Here is a 25,926-nt window from a genome sequence, read left to right on the forward strand (position 1 = left end):
AACATAATATTATTTGTTGTCTTAAAACAAAAGTAAAACAAATTGGAGGCCTTCTCCTTTCAATGTAAGTAAGCAATTTAGAAAGCGGCTAGCCATCTGCACACTAGCAGCGTGTGTTCTCAAATGGAGACAGATCTCCACGGTGATTAAAATAAGACCATCTCGAATGTAGCGTTTTTCACAGGTTATGGCTTCAAGTCATCGATTTCATGAGTAATGGACCTGGCGTTGGCGAGATTCAGGGTCCACAGCAGTGGATTTGGAAAATTGTTTGCCGAGCTGTTAGCAGCAGGCTGGACCAGCAGCACCGCTCTTGCATTCTCTAGATGCCGCCAGAGTCGCCTTTGGAACCTTTTTTGATATAATGAGTCGCTAAAACCTAGCAGTCACTATAATTTCTTGGTTGTTTTTGGAGGAAGCGTCTGCCCACTGTTTAACTGACAGCTTACAACAGCCAATCAGAGTGGCGTACAAAGACAGACTCACCAACTCAACCAATAATGTCCTCCTTAATTTGTCCCCGCAGTGTACTTACAATGATATTAATGACAACAAAGACAAAATATATTAATCTAGAAATCTACGAAGGAGTGAAACAGCAAAGACCAAAGCGCGAAGTAGCATAGTAGTATTATAAATCCCCTAATTTTCACACTATAGCCTACACCGATTAAATTTTTTGAGGGATTATTTTTTTTTTTTTACAAAAAAATATCCTGTACCTGACAATAAGCCGCATTGCCCATGTTAAAACATTTTTAAGGACAGATGATACAGAGAAATTATTTTCAGTTTAAATAACAAACAAATGCTTTGGTTACCCCTAAATGCTGTTTTTTTACTTTTTCCACCGCTCCAGTTCTTCTCAGTTCTCCAACATCTCACCATCAATTAATGCAATGTTTACGTGCAGCAGCTCTATTTCCTTCTTTATCGGGCAATTTGTTTGCTATTACCTTGAAAACTACGTCATATACTTATCTTTTTGCATTTTCCATGATGTGGGTCCATTTTTGCTCATTTTAGCTCATTTAGCAATAGAGTACACGTTGTTATGATTAAACACGAACCAGAAAGTAGAAGCTGGATTTCTTCTTGGGTGTGGATGATGGTTGATGTTTGAATCTACCGATATGCGTATATCGAATGTTCGTAAGTAGGGGAGCATCAGGTGTCTGAATCATAAAGTTTTGTGGTTAAATAAGTGAACTGACGGACAAAACCAAGGCAATTGATGCATACTTTCCTTTCCAGATTGTTCACGTAATTTGTTTGATTAGTGTTCTTGTGCACAGTATTTATGACCGTTAGTCACTGTACTTGCCCACGTCGAAGATTTTGTTTTGCTGAAACGTTTGACTTTTAAATGAGACACATGTACAATCCTTCTGTAAGTCAATCAATCAGTATACATGCGAGAAAAACGAACAAAGGTGTTGTTCATTTAAAAACACAACAATCAATTCACAAGAATTATTTCAGCATTTCTTTTTAGCATGCAGTGTTCCTGATTTGAAAATTTGGCCAACAACAGATAGATTCATGTTTGGTGTTTTCTTAAAAGAAAATCTCCTTCTGAGGTTTATTTATTTTTTTCTTTCTGTTTTTGCATTCTTACAGCTGTGGCAAGTGATTCCCTTTATTTCAGGCCCCCGTCCCTGCTTAGCCTTGTGTTATTGCTCGCTCCTCTGTCTACTGGTGTGTAATAAGCGCTTTACAGCGATAAGGAGCTTTCTCCCCACTTCAAATCTTGGAATGCAGAGTCTGCAGGAACAAATCCGTCGGTAAACCCGTCAGTGGTTTCAAAAGCACTGTGTGTGTGCTGTGACACCTCTGAGGCGGGCACTACACCACTTTTGGGGGGGTTTGGGATGGGGCATTGTGACAGATGGGGAGCCGTTATGACACCGGGTGGATATGGACTCATAAAGTAAACAATGGACTTTAGACTAATTTCTTTCTGTAAATCTTCAGGCCAATTATATCTCTTTTGGTTGCTGTTTACCAAACGGTTCACGGGCGACAAGCGCTTAAGGGCAAATCCATGCCTAATTTATACTTGCAGTCAATATTTTCATTTGGAACATACACACAACTATGTATATACGTGTTTCTTTACTGGGTAAATCCATGTCTCAATTTTGCTTGCAGTCAATGTTTTGATTTGGGACGTATACACAACAACATAACTTACTGTATATTGGTGTTTCCCTAACGATTGCGAGACAGCTCTCTAATTTGCTGTAGAACTGTTTCTGGTATGCCACAGCATTTGTTCAGATTTCAATTTATGTATCATTTTCCTTATTATATGAGAAAAACAAGTGAAAATAATCATGGGCATTTTTTTTCCTTTTTAAAGCACTGATGAGAACCATGTTATGTTTTCGATTTACAGAAAAGCCTGAATTACTTAAAACTGGAACTAGAGTAGAAAACAGTTTTTAAAAATACTTTGTGTGGACGGTGTGCCTTGTGGATGATCTTTAATGAAAAAAAAAAAAGGTTGAGAAAAAGAGCTGTATACGAACAATGCCGTATTTTAAGTGTCAGAAACGTGATACTTGAATGATTCAAGCATTAAATCATAAAACTCACAAAATTGTATTCGTCTGGATGTTGACTCTGGATATAAGATACTGGGAAATACATTGTTTTTCAATAAGTCATTCTGTTGACATCTGAACACTCATGGGGTACTGACCAAGCTTCAATGATTGTGTTGTATCTAAAATTTAAGTGTACTATTGTGCCCTTGTAAATGTTTGGATCTTGTATTGCATTTTGACACTTGAATCAAGCACTTCGTGTCAAAATCAAATGCATTGCTTTATCTGACTAAAAATCTCACCAAATGTTTTTTGTTCTCACAGAAAGAACTGTTGCCCACGGACTATTCACCCCACTGCTTGTCGGCTCTGTATCAGCAGCCATAGTCTTGGGCCTGGTCCTTATCCTGCTTTTCTACAAGTACCTGCAGGTGAAGTGGATCTCAATATTAACAACATAGCACATGTCACTTTGTCTAATTCTGTTTTGGTTGTTTCCTTGCAGAAACCTAAATACCAAGTGCAGTGGAAGGTTATCGAAGGAATCCACGGGAACAGCTACGTCTACATCGACCCCACCCAACTACCCTATGATCACCAGTGGGAGTTTCCCAGAAGCAATCTTTGTTTCGGTGAGACGCCAGCCCCTCTCACCCCTAGGTGTAACATGCTTGTCGCACTAGTTTGCAGCGCGTGCCTCGGAGCATAGCGTGAATGTGGAACTTCTGATACGCCTCTGGCAGCTTGGCGGATACTTTTATGGGAAATTAAACTACAAATTATTATTAAAGTTCTCAGGTTTGAGACATTTTGGATGCATGTGGATTTCAGGAAGCGACAGTCCATGTTAGCTGTTTGGGCTCAGTAAAAGACTGATTTGAGATTTTCCAAACACGTTAAGACCCCATAGGTTACTTTCTATATTCATGAAGATACATTAACCAATTAACAGTTGTGCTACGACTGTAGCATTTCTCCCAGATTACTTCAGAAAAGGTATGGCCAGGAGAGGGATGGGCTGGGAGCAAAATCTGACCCAGGCAAATCTTGATCAACTGGAAGTGAGAGCAGTCAGACCATGAGAGAACTTAAGCCAAATTATATCGGTTACTTAGACTAAAGACTTAGAACTAGAGTGTCAAACTTAAACGGATGAAAGGGGCAAAAAAAAAAAAGCTAAAGTCCAAGGGCTAGACTGATGGAATGTTAAAAGAAAATAATTACACATATAGTGTAGTAAACCTAATGCAACCTACTGAAAAGGTAACAAATATATTCCAATATGATTAGGTAAATAAAGAAATGTTTTCTTATGGCTCTGTCACTAATTTTGAATTTCCAACGGGCACAAAAGATTAATTTCCTTAATATAAAAATCCCCATTTCAGGAACATTAAATGAAATAAGCCAGTATTATTCAGGTAAAATCAGTAGGCAATACTTTAATATGTTTGCCAACCTTTTGACATTAAAAAGTGGTATATGTTATCGTGCACTCTTTTTACATGGATGAAACACAGTCGATCTCCAGGATTAAACCATTTTTTAAGAAAAAATTATGTGCATGTTTAAAAGTGGAAAACTTTTACCAAAATGGAAATCTCATGTGATCGTAAGAGCAGTTTATTCAAACACAAAGAATTAGTCACACTTCAAAATAAGCAGACGTAGACTAAAATGCTAGCGATTTATTTTTGGGTTGAAAAAACTTGTAAATAAAGACTACAAAGCGGTAGGTTAAGGAGAAAAGAGGTAGTCTAACACATGAGATGGTGGTGTTAAAAAAAAATAATTCACTAGAATAAAATAAAGGGGTCCAAATAAACGTATTGGGGGACCAAAGCGGCCGAAGGGCCCTTACCTTGACATATGTGACTTGGTTGTACTTGGCAATTGTAGAAGGAATCTACACCTTTGGATTAGCTGTCATTCTTTGATAGCTTCGTGGGGGCGGGGTTAACAAACGCTTGTGGCCCGCCAGTCTTAGAAAGCACTGGGGGAAACCCTGGTTCACAGTATTAAAGATTTAGCATTGAGCTGTTAGTTATCTTGTCAGTTTTCAAACAAATGTCTGGAGAATGACAGCATCGACATGATGTCACTTCCTTAGTCTACCACAATTAATGGGCATTCAGACAGAGCTGGCGAGATATCCAGTAGCCGGCAAAAGGCAGTCACAGTGCTCAATCATGACAAAAACCTTCCCTCCCTCACTGCTAACAGCAGATTGTTGACATACCCTGGGTGTTGTTTTTTCGCCAACCTCCTCCAACAGGATCCTGCACGTCCTGGTGCTTTAGCACACAGCCCGGGGGCTCAACTGGTGTTGTCCCAGTAATGCTGGCGGGGGGCCAGTTGAAGGCTAGGGAGGTGAAAACAGGATGGGCAAGGGGGAATAACAGCTTTTTTTTTGTGTGTCCTCGCAGGGAAGACGCTGGGCTCTGGTGCGTTTGGAAAAGTGGTGGAGGCAACGGCTTACGGGATCTCCGAGGCCGACTCGGTCACCACGGTGGCGGTCAAGATGCTTAAATGTACGTTGAGGCTAAATAAAAGACCATTTGATGTGCAGTTTGTGTGACACCTTGCCAGTTTGTCAGCTGTCAAACATCACTTGTAACAGGATTGATTATCAAGCTTGGCTAAATCATACTATTGCCTAATGGTTAAGAAATGAACAGTAGTTTTCAATTGACTTGGCATCTTTCTTATTAAGTCAAGCTAATTAAACCTTGTTTATTTTGTTTTTGTTTATTTTTTGCAGCAAGTGCCCATGCAACTGAAAAGGAAGCCCTGATGTCAGAGTTGAAGGTCCTCAGTTACTTGGGAAACCATATGAACATCGTCAACTTGCTGGGGGCATGCACCGTAGGGGGTATGCTTACCTCTCTTCTCACCCCAGGATTCTGCTTGAGAAGAGTTAAACTCAACCATCACCTCTTATATCAAATATGTATTGTTTGTCTATGCTCGTAAGGCCCCACATTGGTGATCACGGAGTACTGCTGCTTTGGTGACCTGCTTAACTTTTTACGACGGAAGAGGGAATGTTTCTTCTTCTGCAAGTCGGATGAAGATTGCTACTATCGCAATATGACGTCACAGAATGGCATTGCTGGGTCAGTTGCTCAAAAAGTGTTTTACCGGAACAGAATCTGAACTGTCGTTTTTAAACCCCAGGCTAAAAAATAAGAGTTAGAAACTAAAGATATATGAATTTCCCTTGTGTTTCAATTCACCGAATGATTCAATTTGTTCTTGTTTTTGTTAAATGATTCCATACAGTGTGTTACTGAAAAAACAGTTATTAGTTACTGTCACTAATTTCTTTATTTAAAATGTATCTCAGTTATCCCCCAGATTACTGACACCAAAAGGGAGCGCATAATTCCAAAATTAACTATATAGTTACAAATTACCATATATACTCACGTATAGGCTAATCCCCTAAAACTGCTTTAGAGATACATAATAAAAGAAATAGACGAAAGCATGGACTCAATTCTGTGGGTGCAGTGAGTTCTTCATATTTCTTGGAAAGAAATATTCATTACTGGAAACTGCCCAAAAAATATATTTTTCTTTTTCAGTCATGGAGTATTAGAAAAATATTCTTACCCCAAAAATTCAGAACACATATATCATAAATTATGTGCTTACGTCCATCCCATTGATTGAGTTGGTTTTGTGTTCCTGTATAAGCCACATCCCTGTCCCCATGCACTGCTTACTATTTGCTACTGGGGACACACAAAAAAATATGCGCATATAAACTGATCCCCTGATTTGAGTGTTGTATTTTATAGTTGTACATTTGGCTAAGTTGCAAGTATATACGGTAAGGAGAATAGCGGCATGAGGAGAAATTCAGTGTCCTCGTACTCTGTTCTTGAAACAGTGTCACTATAACTGTATTCACTTGTGGTTTTTGTGTAAGTATAAAGATGGCCATCCATTGTCATATAAAACCGGATATGAGGGTTTTATATGACTATTTCAATGATGCAGAATCATTCAGTAGTCATAGAAAACCGAAACTTGTTATCTATACTTAATGAGCAACGCAGTAACGCTCCATAACAATTAGATATTAGTAATAAAGAGTTGTCTACTATTCTAAACAAGTGTTTACAATATAAATTAGGAGTCAGAAGAAAGTTAGCTCTCGATTGCTTTAATTTTTTAAGAGTTATCCAAAAATATGATGATGGAGCACAACTTAATCCTATTATTAAAAAAAAAAAAGAACTGAAAAATGGGAGTCTGGATTCCTGGAATGTATCAGAGTGCTATTTACTATCCAGAACGTGCGTAGGAGTGTTAAGAATCGGCCTGTTCTCAAGACTGCTCTATTTCTTTTCTTGCAGTGACAGCTTGAATGGCTACATGACCATGAAGCCTTCTGCCACTGGCAGGCCGCCTTCATCGTCGTCCTCGTCCATTATCATGGAAAAGCGGAGCTCCTTTCGCAAAGGCGAGTAGGACAGCCATTGAATTTAATCATAAAAAGTAATCAATTCAACATGTTACGATTATTATTTTTTCTTCTTTATCAGGTGGCCACTACAGCGAAGGGGACGCTGAGGGGCAAATGTTCGACGATGACGGCCTGTTGCTAGACACAGAGGATCTCCTCAGCTTTTCCTACCAGGTGGCTAAAGGAATGGAATTCTTGGCTTCGAAGAATGTGAGTAATCAGACACATTTAGCATAACTCGAGCTGATTTATACAGATCCAAACGTACTGATAAAGCCATACAGACACGCTTATCTTGTGCTAATATTAAATATCCAAGTACAGTACGTGTTATTTCACACGATATGAAAGCTGACACAGGTATTCACCTCTACGTCCATGTGTCTTAAACCCTTTTGTGCTCGTACTGTAATCTGGATTTATGTGATTTCTATCTTCAAACCAAACATGGCTCACGTTTCCACAGCTAGTAAGCGTATTCAGAAAGCGTGTCGTGTCACGCTGTTGAAAATTTAATTACTGTCTAAGTCCAGTGTCAGCAGGTTAAAAACGGAAAAAGGGCGCAACGTTCGGTTGATGTCTCACAGAATGTCTCATTAACACACACAACTTCTCCCAGTGCATTCACAGAGACCTGGCAGCCCGAAACATTCTACTCACTCAAGGAAGAATAGCGAAGATCTGTGATTTTGGCCTAGCCCGTGACATCACCACTGACTCAAACTATGTGGTCAAAGGCAACGTAAGTTTCGCGCTCATAATCAGTTTGATAATATTTCACGTGAGGTTCGTGCCTGGTGAGGCACATTTATTTCAGATTTACAAATAAATGAACACACATCTTAGTCATTTTTTGAAAAACGGAGCAAAAAAACTATATACAAACTGTAGCATAGAAAAAAATGTTAGTGTCTCACACCTTAAGTTATAAATTAAATCTATGCGCTGCTCCTTTAGAATAAAAACATCCACGGATAAGTACCAGTAATCGTCCATTATTCAAAATAGGCCTGCAACAAGCAAAAATTAACTAGATGGCTTGACTGTCATGAGACAAGAGAACTGCATGTTTCTGCATTTTGCTATTCAGAATTTAAATTGAATTTATTTTTTTATAGGTAAAAGAAAAAAAAACACATTTTAGATCATCAACAAATTATCTAGCTACTGCTTGCTTCCATGACGCTAACTGCTAATGATAATATCCAAAAATGATTAGTGGTGGGAGGAAAAGCAAATGGCCATCAAATGATGACTGATTAAATCAAACTTTTTTAAACAGAATTGAGTTGATATTGATTTTGTATTTGATCTTTGCCGATCTCATGTCTTTCAATTGATGTTATTTTATTGGCATCTTCCGAGAATGTTATTATTGATGATATGTTTATCTCTCACAACAAAATTTGGAATTCTAATGGGAATATTTGTGCCTGCTCAATATGCCCATCTGCAGGCTCGGCTCCCGGTCAAATGGATGTCTCCAGAAAGCATCTTTGAGTGCGTGTACACATTTGAGAGTGATGTGTGGTCGTATGGGATTCTGCTGTGGGAGATTTTCTCACTAGGTATCCATCCTGCATTTGTGTGCTTTGTCTTTCTTTTCCACGTGTCTTTTCTAACAAGAGAATTCCTTCGTGCAGGAAACAGTCCTTATCCTGGAATGCCGGTAGATGCCAAGTTCTACAAGAGGATTAAAGAAGGATACAGGCTGGACTCTCCTGAGTTTGCACCAAGTGAAATGTAAGACTCTGAGGATGTGGGTTTTTTATTTATTCTTAAAAGCCGACAAGGGAGGTGAACACAACAGAAAAATGTGAGATTTTTTGACGGCCTACTCTGATCCTGTTTCATTGACAGACAACGACACAATTTGTTCCACAGAAGAAACAAAAAAACAATGGACAATGAGCGATAATCAGACACACTAAATACAAATGTCTTTTTTTTACAAATACTAGTGACCTGCTGTAAGCTATTACTCACACTGGTAAATACATTTCATAGTTAGCTGTTCACCACTACATACAAAAAATTCCCCAACTCCTATAAATGCCCAATTTTTTGTACATTACTAACTAATTAGGTTGCAGCGACCAAAACAATGAAGAACCCTAAGCTTAATTTTCACATTCCCACAGAGTGATAAATAAACATCATAGACCAGTTTATCATCAGTTGCATCATGTCAACATGTTTTAAGCAATTTAATTGGCACCATTATCTTAAAAGAAATATGTAGAAGATCATTATACACTCAAAAGGACATTGTGTACTATAACTAGATGTCACTGTATTGTATAGTGCAACCGAAAATGAGTGGTACAGGGCACAAGGAAGAAAACCACACCATTTTTCTCTTTTTTTTTTCACAAGGTTTTTGTTTTTTGCATGTCCCGTTGGCATCAAAATGTCATCCAAACATTTTAGCTCCCTCTAGGTGAGCCTAATATTCTGTAAAAAAAACACATTTCTTGACAAATGAGTATTTAAAACAATTTGTATCATAGTACATTTTTATCTCATTTCATCTCATTAGCTGCACCGCTTATCCTTATTAGGGTCGCGGGGGGCTGAAGCCCATCTCAACCTTCTCCGGGCAGTGGGCACGGGACACCCTGAACCGGTTGCCAGCCAATCGCAGGGCACACGGGGACAGACAACTCACTCGCTCAGTCACACCTAGGGACAATTTGGACCTGCCAATTCACCTGAAATGCATGTTTTTGGAATGTGGGTGGAAATCGGAGTGCCCGGAGGAAACCCACGCAAGCACGGGGAGAACATACAAACTCCGTACAGTAAGGCCGGTAGCTGGATTTGAACCCACGCAGGAGGTTCCCACGACCTCGGAACAGTGCCGAACACGCACTAACCACTGCGTCGCCGTGCTGCCCGCAGTACATTTTTATTTTTTATTTTATTTTTACTTTTTACTTATCATTTAAATATTTTTTTTCCATTAATATAGTTTTTTTACCACTAGGAGGTGCTAGATAATACACAATGTCCCTTTAAAATAGAAACAACCATACATTTGTAGAGGAGAAAATTAATAGCGAGGTAATTTAATGTAGATTTACTATGCTTGATGTGGACCCTAAACGCAAAATTAATGGAGACGAAATTGAAAGCACATCAGAATGAGAACGTACGTGAATAAAAATATTTGTCTTAGTTGTTGTTTTTTTTAATGGATGGATAAGATTTTTTTTTTGGTTCACAAAAAAGCAATTTGTTATTTTGGACTGAACCAAACTCTTTCATTCCAGTAGATTAGTTGGGACATCCCAAATTAATAGATGTCTGACAATAATAAAAAAAAAAAAAAACATTTAAATGTCTGAACGTTCAACAGGTATCAGATCATGCAGTTGTGCTGGGATGCCAACCCCATCCAGAGGCCTTCCTTTAGAAAAGTGGTGGAAAGAATTGAGCAGCAGCTGTCAGATGCTACCAAGCATGTAAGTGTTGACGAATCAGACAGAATTCACTAAAACAGCCAGTGTGGCTTGCCTCAACGAGATCGCTTTAATTGTGCAGACACAGCTTTCAAGGCAGTGTGCCTTGGGTGTTAAAATACTCACAGCTGGTAGTGTTCTTAAAAAAAAACGTACTGGTATATGCCGCGCTTATAACACGCATTTAATGCCAATTACAATGTCATGATTTTCGCAGGGAGAACTTGTTCCTGGCTCTCTTTCTGAGGTTGTATAATCAGTTTACTGTTAGACAAAACTAGATGTCTGCGGTTACGAGGAGGAGCTTGTTACACAAGGCAGATAACGTCGCTGCATGTTCCTAAATTCAGAAATTGGTGGGTGAGGCATAGATAATGTGTGTCTCAAATGCAATAAATTAGGATCAGACACGTCTACTGTATTTTCACCGGTTAAATACCAATTAGCAAGACAAGAACCATCCAGAATAACGATAAACAGTGACCCCCTTTGCATATGCTGAATCAACCTTTTTTTTTCGAATTCCTTTCACTAGCAAATTTCCTCCATAGAAAAAATAACTGTAAACCATATAATCTGTTTCTTGTCTCCTAAAAATGTTAATCCTAAATAGTTATAAAACACATCTTCATGATCACTAGAAATACATTCAAATAGTAACTGAACATAAAAAATAAGGAAATAATAATAATAAAATGCGGGTTTATAATTTATATTTCAGAAAAAGTGGGCTAAATCGACTTAATATAATAGCAATGCTCTCGAGTAAAATTCCTTTTTGAAAAATATAATTGGATTGTAATTCAATGCAGTGCCAAAACTTTCTTCTTGGAAAGGTATTGTACAGTGAAAAAAAATACACAACAATTACTGGTGTGATACAATAACATATGAAGATTATCTCAGGGTCTTGAGAAAACCCTGAGATAATCCGGCCCCTGATTCTTTACTTTAAAATACTGTATGTGTTGTTAACGATGACAAATCGTACTACTTTGCTAGTAACGGACCCAAATACCACTTTCGTGTGGGTGTATTATTTCTGCATTCTTTCATTTGACGTCATCCTCTTGCTTGCTCAGAAAACAGCTTACCATCTCCTTTTTCTTAACTCAGTGTATGGTTAAAAAAAAAACACCAAAGGAGATGCAATGAGGTTAATAAAAGCACACACAACACAAGAGGCTGGGATCAGGTGTCTTATGGTGGGAGAATCTGATGCTAGTGGTTAGAAGTCTCGAGCAGTCTATAGTAATAGCATCTAAAAATTATCTTATCTCTGATTTTTTCTTGTATATCGGGCAAAATTTTGCTCGAAGGATCTCGTATTTTGAATTTCTCGTATCTCAAATAGGTACTTGCAGAGTGAACATGTTATCTTTTTCTTGTTTTTCCAGATCTATCTGAATTTCAACTCGAGGCTACCGGTGCCGCCCAGTGCCACAACAGAGGACGACAACTCTGAGCATCGCAGGGTTTCTGACGGGGCAGTGTGTCTCATCGCTAATGACAGTGGCGTTTCAACACAGCCCCTACTGGCTCAGCATGAGGTTTTCCTTGAAGGCACAAGCCTTGGAGTCCAGCGGGTGTGAGCGGGGCCCACAGGGGTCACCAGCCTGTCTCAAGAAGTGCCTATCATGTTTTGCTACCACGGCAAAAACATTGCCCCCCCCCCTTCAAAAGACACACCCTCTCCCGTACTACTTGCAGCCCCAGCACTGCCATACTTGTTTGTGGCATTCAAGACAATGGAAGTTGAACATTTTGTTATGAATATGACTGACTTCTAAGGAATGGTAGAAGAAACAAAAACACTCAATATTAGAGGCTTTTGTTTGTCATTACGATTACTGTAATATTTTCTCTGGGGGGGGCTATCTTTGAAGTTTTATTTTCCTTTTTACATTATTTCTTACGCTTATGTCATATTTTGTCCGGAAAAGAAAAACAAAATGCACTTGAGGCACTTCATGTCATTCCACACATCCCATAGTGCAGCTTTATTGCGTGTGATGTTTTTGTTTTTTGTTTGTATTGTCAGTATTATATGTTTCATTCGAATGAAGGTAACGTTTGTTCAGGGTTTAAATTTTTCAAACGGCGCTCCTGGGACACTGGTTTTTATAAGCTATCATTAAGCAGCCTGAATCGCTTTGAGGAGACTTCTGATTATTTCACTGCCACGGAGCTGCAAGCAGCGGTCAAAAAGCTGGACAAACGAAGCGGTACGCTAGTTTGTTTTGTAGATAATTGTGTGTTTTGCTTAGTGGGGCTAGCTTCAGCAGGTGAACATTGAAAATGTAAAAAAAAATGTGTTTTCTCCTTGTTTACATGCTGGTACTGTCATTTCTGATATTTGTGTTATTGTTTTTTGACCACCCGGGAAGCAAATTGCTAGACTGTATTGGACTTGCCATACAGGAGAGTGGAACGAAGACATTACAGTTTTTCAACATTGTTCCCCGGCATCACGTTTCTTTTCCCATTCTCAGATGTTCCTGCCACAATGGAAAAATGTCCTCTTGGTGTGAAAGAACATACATGGGCTGTTATTATGTCCTACGTTCTCTGAATGATTGAAAGAAGAATTTTATCATATTATCTTTCCATTCCAGCTTCCAAACCACAAAGGTCACTATTATTTGTCCTTGTTCTCTGATGTTTTATAGACTTTCTCCTTGAACAAACCTATGATTTGATTTCGTATATCTCTTACAAAACGATTCTCAAAAAATCAGATAACTGTTTATGAAGAAATGCATTCAAAGTTGTGAGCATGGTGGTGAATATGTTGAGTAACTTACACAAACAACTCCTCAAAATATCAAAACATTATTTACAATGTGAGTAACCTTTAAAGGCATGACTTTTCTTTGGCTTAAATTTTTTAAAAGTTGGATTTTCTTTTTTTAAAACAACAACAATGCAGTAGTGCATTATTTTCTGCATTTATTTTAAACTTTTCAATGTCACCGAAGACCTCCGAAAGCGCTTTACAATGTGCTTCACACTTACCCATTTACACACTCACACACCGTTAGCAATGACAGCCATGCAAGGGACCTACTTGCTTATCGAAGGTATTGGGGATTCAGGACACTTCAACATTTAACTCAGAGGTGCTGGGAATGTAACCTGCGACCTCTCGGTCCCAATCAGGCGCTTTACCTTCTGAGGTACTGCTGCCCCATGTCCATTATTAACTGTTTTATCTCAATAAATGGTGCTTACCATGGACAAAAAGACCATGTAGATAGTTTAATTCAACAATGGATTTACCAATGTGATAATGGGAAGTACTTTCGACAGAATAAATAGGGCCCCCACCGTTTGTAGCCACATAGTGCAACAATGTATATCATACATTTTGGAAATAGATCAATTACAAACCTTGCACCAAGAAATTTTTTTGAAAAGAGTTAAAGTGAAATCTTTTAAAAAAAAACTTTGAAAAACATCTAAAGCAGATGTCCATTTTTTTGTGATGTCGCTGAATACTGGCTTAGCTTGCATACTGCAACATTTTCACTTGGTTTTTGTCTCGTAAATGCCCAACATATATTTCTCTCTTATTCTATCTCCTCTTCACTTTGCATATATAAAACATTTCCATTGTGCATATATTGTAAAGAAATGTTGAAAGTGAGGCAACCCTCAAAATGAAGACGCGGTACTCATGAGTAAATTGATAATGTTCATGCTGAGGGGGGTTTTGACCGTGTGTACTGTATATGTAGGTACTCCTCAGTATGTTGTATTTCTCATTTGACGAAGTAAAGAATTGTACCACCTATCGTTGGACTTTTCCACATCCATCGTTGGTATTTATTAAACCAGATGCTTTATTTCTTGTTGCTGTGTATAATGTATGTATGACATGTGTCGTTGTAAATAAAATAAAGTTCTATATTGAAAGAGCGACGAGTGGAAAAATCGGACTCACTGTCTTCCTGCAAAGCAATCAAGGTCATTAATCCAGTCTATGTGAGTGTGTGTGTGTGTTCTTAGCCGGATGCATTTTGTTAGTCATGCTTCAGTGCGTGCCAAGAGGTACTTGTCCAATACAGCGCATGTCACATGCAATTCAGATAATCTCCTTGTTGTGAAATGGAGCTTAACGCGTCTTTGCTTGCCTAGACGAAGAGAACCTACCTTCATCTTTTATTTGTCTTGATTTTCAGTCTATACAGTGCAATAAAAAATATTTTAAGTACACTTATTTAAAAAAAATAGAGATGCAATTTGAATTTTTAAATGACTTGTATGCAAAAGTTTTGGTAACAAGGTGCATACCTAACAAGGAAGACAGATATTTCACAACCACCTAATAACTTTGAGAGTTCAAGAATCCTGTTGCGAAATGGAGCCTTTGTTCACTTTGAATGCCCACGCTAGTGGAACTTGCGCAAACCGTAAGGTTTAATTCAATAGTCATCTGTCTCAAAACTCAAAGAAGATTCAATGGAACATCCCCAAAACTGCAAAGTTGGGGAAGAGGACGGTATGGAAGAACGATCATCTTGCCATATTTATAAATACATTTATAAATAAATGAACACCTACAAACATATGTCATAGATAATTAATGTAGTACTTAAATTTATGTACTCATTTATTTACACATTTTGTTATTCATTTTGTCATTTATTTATTTTGGCATTTCTCTTGTCACACTTTTTGTCATGTATTTTGACATATACTTTGATTGGTGCACTCATCGGTCAACCAAAAGGTAAAAAGCTTAGGCAGGTTGACCAGCCCCATCATTAGAATACGTTTTTTTTACAAAATAAACGACAATCGTGATACAATAAATGACATATAATAACAATAATAATTATAATGAAATAGATTGTCAAGAACAGGAACAGGAGGAGGACCCAGATGCGTAACGTTTCTCACACAAGCTTTATTTTACGGGAAATGGGGCAGTCATGCACGTTAACCCAAACGCCAGTGATTCGGTAATCGCTGGGCGGAAGACATAAGGCAGCAGTCTGACGTGGAACGACAGGAAGCCAGAGGCCGACGAGATGGATACCAATTACACGAGCAAAAACTGGACAGATGGGGTTGATACCCGACAGGACGGGACAGACAGGATTGATATCAAACACTGGAAACTGGCGTCTGATAACAAGCTGGACGAGTTAGACAGGAACAATACCAGACACTGGAGATCGATATCAAAGAGGACAAAAAAGATGGGAACGATACCAGACACTGGAGATCGATATTAAACAGGACAGAGTCAAAACACACGTCTTGCGGGTGCAGAGGTTCGTTGACGGACTGACAAAGGGTAAGTCAGAGCACTGAGCTTAAACAGGAGGGAGCCAATCGGTCAACGAGCCGTAGCTGGCGCCAAACGGGCGGGGCCAATTGGCAACTTTGACATACGTGGCAAAATATATGACAAAAAAAACAACAAAATATATAATAAAATATGCAACAACATTCGCAATGCAATGCACGACAAAAAGCATAACAAAATACATGAAAAATAAGAAAAAAAACAGCAAAATATACAACAAAATAGATGACCAAAAAAATGCCACAAAACAAAATACATGACAAAATGATTAAAAAAACACAAGACAAAATGAATGACAAAATACAAAACAAAAGAAACCAAACAAATGACACAACAACATACACGACAAACGAAATGACAAAATGCATGTCAAAATAGATAGATAGATAAGTAGATACTTTATTCATCCCCGAAGGGAAATTCACATTCGCATAATGCACAACAAAATACATTAAAAATTATTAACAAAATAAATGACAAAATTTGACAAAATGCACGACAAAATAAATGACACAATACAAAACAAAATAAATGACATAATAAATAAATGACAAAATCCATAAATATATTAATACATTGCATTTATATCATATATTTAGGTATAAGATGAGTGTTCAATCAGTTCATGTTTTTATATGGAATAAACAAATAAAGGTAATGTATGTATTTGTGTAATTTATTTATTTCTGAATATGCCAGGACTGGTCCTCCATAGGAGAGGAGGGATTTGGTGTGAGATTGTTTTTTCTTCACATCAATAGAACCTTCATGGCAATATTGTTTGACCCACAAATGTGTTATTGACACATGTGTGAACTGTTGAAATTTGTGGAGAAAAAATGCCTTATATGGCTCCTAAATATTCACTCCCTGTAGAGATGTTTCAAAGTTTGGGTATCCCCAGTCCAATGGTTTTAACTTGGCTGCCACGCAGGTACTGGATACGGATAGTAATAATGATATTCATTTTACTACAGTAGTATTGTTTTGAAATGAGTCTGAAATGTAAACAACTTGTTAAATCTCCTGGGCGCTGCAACCAATGCGATGATATGGGAGGACATATTTGTGGCATCAGCATGCAAATCTATCCTGAAGAAAGACAGATGGAGAGATGTCTGAGGTTAAAACGCCGGGTACAACTGGATCTTATCAAAAACGAACATTCGGATCCAGATTGGAGGAGGAGGGGTCGTACAGTAACAGTCACCAAGTGTTGGATGTTATCTGATCGGTGGCTTCTTCCTGTTCTATTCTCGCTGGCACCAGCCCAGAAGGCGGACATCTGGGTCTAAGGAGAATGGCGCAAGGCCTAGCGTTCATTGTTTTCACAAAAGATCTGATAAGTCCTCGAGAAGGAAATCCCGCCATTGATTTTATGACCTTATTTTTCAAAGCGATGTGCCAGTCATTCAGGGATAATAGTAACAGTACCACACAATTTCATCAATAACCTTATAAAACACGTCAGTTTAATACCTTCTGCCTTCCGGTGGAATCCCTTTCGCTCATAAAAACATATTTGATCTTTCTTTAAATGCCATTTCTGGCTTTTCAGAACATCCGCTGTCTGATTATATTGAATTTAAGGTTCAAGTGTTTCTTAAGTAGCATTAGAATTGTCTTTATTGTCATTGATAACCAAGTAATGAACAATGTTTACAGTCAACCTATGTGTGGCACACCAGTATAAACATATAAATAAATAGAAAGAGGAAGGGAAAAAAAAGAGAGATGGTGGGACAAAGAAAGAGAGAGAGGGAGAGAGCGTGAGAAACAAAAGAGATAAAAAGAGAAGTCATGAGAGAAGAGGAAAGAAAGCGCGAAGGGTAGGAAGAGAGAGAGAGAAAAGGAAAAAATGAAGTTATAGCAAAAGAAGTTAAAAAGACACAAAGAGAGAAAGAGACAAAGAGCAACAAAGGAAGAGAAAAAGAAAGACACAGAGAGTGAAAGAGACAGATGGTGGGAGAAAAGGGGTGGAAAAGCGAGAGAGAGAGAGACAGAGACAGAGAGACAGAAATAAATACAAGTACAGTGTCTTTGTGAGAGGCACCTGGCTTTGGCAACATCAAGTTGACATATTTCAACCTGCAGCTTGTTTTTGTCTTGCGCTTCTCTGAGTTTTGTCTCGCGGGCCGGATTCAATCCCTGATCTGGCCCGCGGGCCGCCTGTTTGACACCTGTAGCTATGGATCAATATTTCTGAACTGCCTTTTGTATGTCGAGTAGTGTAAAAAAAGGAACACATAAAGCTACTGTTAGCAATGTTACCTAGCTTGATTACGTTAACGGTAAAAGGTTCCAAAATCCTAAATAGTGAATTACTTTTTTTTTTTGCCAAATTTAATTGTGTGGCAGGAATGGCATAAAAAAAGTTTCCCTTGTTGCAAAATGAATGCTATTGCTAGCATCAGGGTTGGGTAGGGTTACCTTAACTGGATTACTTTCAATTACTTTTGGATTACTCCAATACCAAATATGCTAATAAAAGACAAAAGAAACTAAATATGAATACAATTATGACTCACGACACGTGGTAAGCTTTCTCTCCTGGCTTTGATCTCTTTGATCTCCAGCAAAACTAACATAAAATGCGACAGAAACAAAATGAAAATAAATCCAAACAGCTTGCCAACATCATTTTTCCCGTTCCATGTATTCCGTTACTCCCTAAGCCTGCACAAAATTTAGTAATTTTATTCATATTTAGTTTCTTTTGTCTTTTATTTGCATATTTGGAATTGGAGTAATCCAAAAGTAATTGAAAGTAATCAAGTTAAAGTAACCCTACCCAACCCTGGCTAGCAGGATGGTCCGAATCAAAAGCCACTGACATTTCAAGTTCTAAAACTGAATCTCAAGAAGCAGTATACAATTTTTCTTTGCGTCATTGCATAAAGTTAAATGTCATAGGTGTATGTTTTTATTTCTAACCCCCCATTTGTTCGGATCGATAGATACTCAGACTACATAAAGCTAATGTTTGTCTCGAGCCTTAGTCTCTTCCTTTATTGTTTTCCTCAACTTCTCAACTCGTGAGAGCATTCATTAACCTGTGTCCCGGCGCTTTGTCTGTGTGCGGTGCGGCCCAACTGCTCCACTCAACTTGCGGTTGTAAATTTGCCCGCCGTGTCACTCTCCTTCCGAGCAGTTAAACGTCTTCTAAGGAAAGACGGAAACCGTTAGAGAAAGAACCCAGTGCTGTGGACAAAAGAACATGTCAACAGTGGGGCCTTGTTAGCCAGTTGGCTAATACTGGGGGACTTAAAGGCGAGTTGGCCATTGGAAGTTTTCCTGAATGGACCGTTTCTGGCCTGGTCGCTAGCCCACTACCGACGGTGAATAGGAATGACTGCATTTCAACCTCTGATATTAAGAACCAAATCATTAATCCTAAGACTTTGTATATCTCGGTTAGTTTTCAGGTCATGTCTAGCATGTGACGCTTGTACTCCATCACAAGTGCGAGTCCCGTTTTGTTGGCCACAGGACTTTTTTAGTCAATGAATAGTGGCTATTGTTGAACACAAAATGGCATGCATCATATGGTCAACATAAAGAAAAAGCGCTCAAACTCCCACATGATGTTTAAATCGTTTTTGTCAATACAAGAAGCCGCATATGGCTTTTTATAAGGCTCAGTCCCCAATATTTTATGCCTAACCTGCTTTGGAAATTATGACTCTGCTGTGGCTTGGCGGACCTCTAGAGGTTGCAGCTCAGAAGTCTACACTGAGATATACATTCTGTTTAGGGACCAAAATAGACCCTTTAGCAGATGGTTGCCTTGATTACAGCTGTACGTACCTCTAGAAGTGCAACGATCTAGTGACTGGAAGGCACGTTTACTGCGCCAAGCATAGTTATCATGCATTCAAGATTGCAAACTACAAAAAAACAAAAACAAAAAACAAAACAATTATTCAACTTGTTTCTTCATTCAATGCTGAGGGGTGGACAATATGGAGGAAAATATTATATAACTGTTTCAAACAACAGTATTTCGATCTTAATTGTATAATGACTATTCAGGATAAAAAAGTTGTGACTAATTACTACATTTACGGCTAATTTACTTTCATGTTTTTAAAAAAGAAGACATTTTAGGACATTGTTTTAGTTTCTGGACGGGGTATAATCAGCTAAATTTTCAATCAAATTTGCATGGTTTCACTATAGCAATTAACGCAAAGACATTAGCCGGCAGCAGTGTGCAAATCTCCTGCATTACCATTAGTACAGTATTTTCCGCACTATAGGGCGCACCGGGTTATAGGGTGCACCCCCAAAAAATAGTTTTTGGTCCTATATTTTCCATACATAAGGCGCACCGGATTATAAGGCGCTACAATGGGAACGTCGACAAAACAGTCAGATAGTTCAGTCAAACTTATTACCCTCTTAACATTCCGAAAGCTTGCAAAGAAGCAAATACGTGTCCGGAAACAATGTCTATACGATGTCACCAATCACTCAAATGCATCGTTCCAAATATCAGTCGGAAGGTTAAAGTCTTGGGATTCAGGAAATGCCAAACATTTCTTAGTTTCCATTTTATTTTTTAATGGCAACTGTGTGGACAGCAAAGTAAGAATTTCATTGTGCAGGGAAAAGGGGTTCTTTATTGTGCATATGACAACAAACACTTTGAATTGAATTTAGTTTAAAAATAGACTCATCACAGAAACATCAAGATCGTTCTAAAACAAGATACCGGGAAAATATAAAGGCTCATAGCTCACCTAAGTTCTCTTGCAGCCACCATCACGTTCAATAATGATACGTAACCATGGTCTTCTTACAACCGTGAGTGTAGTAAATCCAGGAGAGTAAAATATTTACAAATACAGAATAGTAAAAAATGTTTTCTCTATGCAATCCAACGTGTGATTCACATTCATCTTTTTCGGCCAATTGCAGGCTTTGTTTCTCCCCTTTAGCCTATGCGAGCCTGTAAATGATAAAAAGGATCCGCCCCCTTTACCTCCGAATAACCCTAGCCAATAGTGACTGATTCAAATGATGATTGACACATTGGTTAGGAAATGAAACGCCGGTATATAAATCCCAGCATACACCGCGGACAACTTCGCCTTCGGGGGGAAATCTAGTCGGCGGCTGCTTCCTTTAGTTGCAAGACTTTGCGACTTAATCTTGATCCATATATATGGCGCACTGTATTATAAGGCGCATGGTCAGCTTTTGAAAAAAATAAAGGCTTTTAGGTGCGCCTTATAGAGCGGAAAATACGGTAGTTAAAATCTTAAACTGGTCTTATCTGCTAAATTAGTTAATTTTCTAAATGTCCTTTGTATTTGCTAAAGTCATGCTTGCTGTTAAAGCAAAGCTAGCCTCGAAAGTGATGTCATACACTTATAAGGATAACAGCTGCGTTAGACAATATATGCACTAAATGGTGGTGGTAGAATAGGCCTCAAAAATGATCGAAGGATCTTTCAGTATTTTGAGATCACAATCTTGTTTTAAGTCCTAGATATGACACGGCTATATTGGCCAACATGGAATCTATAATAAAATGTATATCTGACATATCAATCTGGCTGTTAATGAAGGAATTATGCGGAAAAGCTTGATTTGCACTGATGAAAAGATCGACTAAACACAAGTGGAGTTCACTCAGGTTTATTGTGGTGTGCCGCATACAAAGAAACCGGAGATTGGAAATAAGAACTGGATACCTGCAAGCTCAACATTAATAATTGAAGACAGGACAGGACAGGTGATAGCCTCTTGTCCAGTGGAAATTGGCCCAAAGAACACACTGACCTTGCGTTGATTGGTCCAAGAAGTTTCTTTAACCATAATTTCACTAAATCCAAAAATAGCCGATCATTGTTGGTTGACCACTTATTTTTGTAAACTTTTCTGTAGGCATTACAGTAGAAAGAACTGAATGCAATAGTTGGATGTGATACAGGAAATATCTGTGTTATTTAGTAAATGGAGTAACACTTGATTGTGTAGATCACAGGTGTCAAACTCACGGCCCGCGGGCCACATCTGGCCCGGCGTACAATTATATCTGGCCCGTGAAATCCTTTTATATACATCTACTATAATGGCCCGGGTCTATGAAACCCTGATAACTTTCAAATAATACTCGGATATTAAAAAACACAATGGCCAATAAAATTATGTTAACTAACATTGACGGTAAACCCGTGTGTCTTATTTGTAGAGATTTTGTGGCCGTAATTAAGGAATATAATGTAAAACGGCACTACAACTTCAGAGTAAGCTGAAAAACCTTGAATCGAGAGAAAAGATACAGAAAGTTGAAGAGTTAAAGAAGAATATGAAGATGTTTTTCACTAAAGCAAATTCCTAAAGTGAAAAGCACACATTTTATTTAAATTTTCCGTTTTTTCATATATTAATTTTTATAGTTTTGACAGGAGATATTTTTATGGAGAGCAACGATTTTTAATTCATTTAATGTTTGAGTTTGTTTATTCCGGAATAATATTCCTGACTGTTTTAAATTCATATTTATGTATTTCTTTTTTTAAAAAAAGAGAGCGTATTCAATAAATATTGATCCTGTTCGGCCCGCGACCAAAGGTGTGGTTTGAGTTCTGGCCCTCTGTATAATTGAGTTTGACACCCCTGGTGTAGATCATGTTAGATGTCATCGAATCACTTGTTTTCTTAGCACTGGAGTTCTTGTAAAATGAACCAGTTTTAGATAAATAACATATTCAGGTCAGGTATCAAAAACTGATAAAACCAGCCTGCAACTGTCCTGAACAAATAATTATCAGAACTCTCACAAATTCTTATCAAAAGATGACTAAATCCTAAAAGAGTGTTTTTCCATCAACCCCAAATCTACCTCACACACCTCTGGCCGTAGTGTCTTAAACCTCAGGTCTGAATGAGATTAAGAGCTGTCAACATCATTTTTTGAGGTGTCACAATTCACCAGAATGAACATTGACATCATTGCACACTAGCTTAAAGTGATGTAATCAGAATCATAGCTACATTGACTGATTAAATAATACGCTATGCCGTTGTTAAATAAAAAATATCGAGGACCACCATTCGTCGATTATGTTTAAAAATTCGTTCCTGTAACCAGTTTTGCGCTTTTTTTAAGTTAAACTATCACGTTGCCTAATTTGAATCATTTGTGGTAACCATGGCTCAGGAGATAATAGAGGGTATTCATTTTGGTTAATGGTTTTGCTTACATTTTGGACTGTATTTTTACCGTTTTTTTGAGTTTTAGTGCATTCCTATCCAGTTTTTCTAGAAAAACAAATACTTGAAATGAGCAATAATTAGCTGACAGTGGAAACCCAGTTTTGTAAAGCCCTTTACTTTTTTTTTTCATTTTTGGTGAGAAAATAATCTGCCAAACTATGTACAATATTTTTACTTCATTTTATTTATGTTATTATTTTTTTGCAGTGCAACATTAAACTGCTTCATCAAACGACATACGTCATCTAATACTACCTCATGAGCAGATAATTAGTACTTAAAATGAAAACCAAAATTGGAAAATGCTGCCACCTACTGTTATGGAGGAATGTTACAGTTACTTGGCTGCTAACTGAATGAAAGCAAAAATACTGAACAATTGTGTGTTTTTTTGCAAAGGTATAATAAGGCAAGTTCCTACAGTACACTGGATATGGTCTCAGAGCAAAATACTACGCTAATGTATGGGTTGGGCGGAATACTCACCCATTTCTTTTCATGAAAAAAAGTCAATTTTCTTAGACTTTTTTATGTTTTATTAACATAGAGTTTGTGATAAAAGTTTCTCGTGGGTTATTTCAACAATAGGAAACTTGTCTAACGTGACAAACGCTGTAGTCAGCTGCAACGCCGTTATTCAATTTCTATGAACAAGCTTTCCTCACAAGTGATTTATAATCGCTGTTACCTCTTTCACAAGCTCTCTGTATGCTAGAACAAGGAGCTACTGGATACAAGAGTAAGGACAAATAATAAAAATCTCAAACAGACCTTTTCTATATGAATGGTTATATTAGTTTAGACGCAAATCAGATATCATGGTGTTTATTTTTGGGGGGCAGTTGACCACTCTCTGATAGCACCGTTGGATTAAAAAAACAAATCTTGGCTGGTAGAGCTGTCCTTCCTCCTTACAAAATTAGATTATAGTGTCCCATTTCCAATTGGTTCCTCGATTTTGCTTGGTTCATTTTGTGGACAGTGCTGTTAAAAAACAGCAACAACAGCTGTTTTTAGCAACAAAAATAATACAATTCTGAATGACCTTTGGAGCGCAAAAAAAAACAATCTTAATCTAAACTTTTTTTTAAAATTGGAGGAATGTGAATGATACGGCAGACAATATGTGCAGTGATCCCTTCATTCTGGATGAGCAATCCACCTAAAACGGACATATTTCCTTTTTTACGCATCCATACAAAAGCTTCCTCCTATTCTTGCAATGTGCACATGACGCAGAAATAATTTGCAGTGATTTACTGCCGCGATAAGAACTGCTGGACCTCAAATATTCCGCGGGCTAAAAAAATAAAGAAAAAATTTACATGATTTTAAGATAAAGTCTGTGACTGAGGAGACCAGAACGTCTGTCATGAGGGTTACAGGAACTTCCTGGCTCCTAAAGCCATAAACCACTGTTTACAAAAAAATAATCACTCATTAGAATATACTGCACAGAAAAGGCAGCGACTTAATGACTTACAGGAAGTGAGCTGTGATGGAATAATTGATTGGTCAATGTCTGTCATACACTAATTCAAGCAAACAAACAATGGCACAATAAAATGAAAACATGACACTTTCACTTCGTACAGCTTACTAATTGCTCAAATGGGCGATATGATATCTGTGAGATTATGCGTTTTCATTAATGTGCTGTAAAATGACTAGCATCGAATTTAAGCTCTTTGCCACATTTTAACATTTTGGTTACTGATGTAGTTAAAACAGAAGTCCAGCAAAATGATTTGTACAATAGCATGGGCCAACACTAACCTAGATACAATATTTTGACTATTAATGCATTTTTAGAATGAGAAAAACCCAATTGTTTGAGACATTTTGAGAGTTTGTGTTGAGAGATGTTGACATTAATGTTACTCAGGCTTCAGCTAATGACAAATCCTGACCTTGCTTAAAAGAGCAAGTTATTAGTGTTTAACTAAGTCAATTAAGCTTTTTTTCACGGTGCACTGGTCCCTTGACCGCATGGGTCATCGGGGCACCAATGAAGGAGCCAATCTGTACAGCCTTTTCCACTGTTGATGGTTCCTGGTCTGTTTTAGGGTTGTGGCAAGGTTGTCACCAGTCCATTCCTTAATGTTGTCCGCCCAATTCTTTTTGGGTCTTCTTCTCCTCCTGCCCCCTCGGACTGTGCCCGGGAGAATTATCTTGGCCAATCCTGATGACCTTGTGACATGACCATACCACTGCAGACTTCAGATTAAAAACCAGCGTCTGCATGAGTCTGATCTTACATTTCACTGCTATTCTATTGTCCCTCTAGATGGGTTTAAGTCTGGGAAGTACGGTTGGTGTTTGAGGTATTCTGGCCATGATCTGTGGTTCTGACTCCTCTTCTGCTATACCAGCTCCAAGATATTTTAATTTGGTGACAGGTTCAAGCTCTTGGTGGTTGATGGTGATGTTTGTGGTGATACCTTGGGGATTGTTGGTAATTACTTTTGTTTTTTTCTGTGTTGATTTCCATCCCATACTGGGTTGATTCTTTGTCCAGGTGATTGACCAGATCTTTTAGTTCTGGTTCTTTTCCTGGCAATCTGGCAAAATCATGAGTAAAACAAAGGTTAGTGACATTGTGTTCTCCAATGCTGACTGTACTTTTATGTTGTTCGAGAGCTTCGGACATGATCCTTTCCAAGAAAATGTTGAAAAAAAATTGAGAGAACGCAGCCTTGTCTCATATGTGGTTTGAAACAAAGATCCAATGGTACCATTCGTCACCACTGCAATAGTGCATTGCACACAGCTGTTAAATGGTTTAAACTAGTTTCTGTAATATGTTTTGTGATAAAGCGGCTCGCTATCCTCTGTCAAACTCCTACTTGAAATCCACAAAGATGTGATAGAGGTTCCGTTGGTGTGTTGAAACGTCTCGTA

General features: G+C 38.1%; 1 protein-coding gene across 1 annotated transcript in view; it reads left to right on the forward strand.

Moving 5' to 3' along the window:
• Nucleotides 1-14,402, forward strand: part of kita (KIT proto-oncogene, receptor tyrosine kinase a) — a 37,990-nt gene extending 23,588 nt beyond the window's left edge. Inside the window, exons 10-21 of the mRNA XM_088349457.1 lie at nucleotides 2,874-2,980; nucleotides 3,055-3,181; nucleotides 4,976-5,080; nucleotides 5,311-5,421; nucleotides 5,524-5,665; nucleotides 6,914-7,020; nucleotides 7,103-7,233; nucleotides 7,643-7,765; nucleotides 8,480-8,591; nucleotides 8,667-8,766; nucleotides 10,382-10,487; nucleotides 11,882-14,402. Coding sequence (XP_088205583.1) covers nucleotides 2,874-2,980; nucleotides 3,055-3,181; nucleotides 4,976-5,080; nucleotides 5,311-5,421; nucleotides 5,524-5,665; nucleotides 6,914-7,020; nucleotides 7,103-7,233; nucleotides 7,643-7,765; nucleotides 8,480-8,591; nucleotides 8,667-8,766; nucleotides 10,382-10,487; nucleotides 11,882-12,076 — 1,466 coding nt within the window. The 3' untranslated portion in view covers nucleotides 12,077-14,402. The remainder of the gene's footprint in view (nucleotides 1-2,873; nucleotides 2,981-3,054; nucleotides 3,182-4,975; nucleotides 5,081-5,310; nucleotides 5,422-5,523; nucleotides 5,666-6,913; nucleotides 7,021-7,102; nucleotides 7,234-7,642; nucleotides 7,766-8,479; nucleotides 8,592-8,666; nucleotides 8,767-10,381; nucleotides 10,488-11,881) is intronic.
• Nucleotides 14,403-25,926: the final 11,524 nt, after the last annotated feature.

Source organism: Urocampus carinirostris, chromosome 12 (assembly GCF_059441175.1).
Source record: "Urocampus carinirostris isolate Australia breed hairy pipefish chromosome 12, RoL_Ucar_1.0, whole genome shotgun sequence".
Lineage (NCBI taxonomy): Eukaryota > Metazoa > Chordata > Actinopteri > Syngnathiformes > Syngnathidae > Urocampus > Urocampus carinirostris.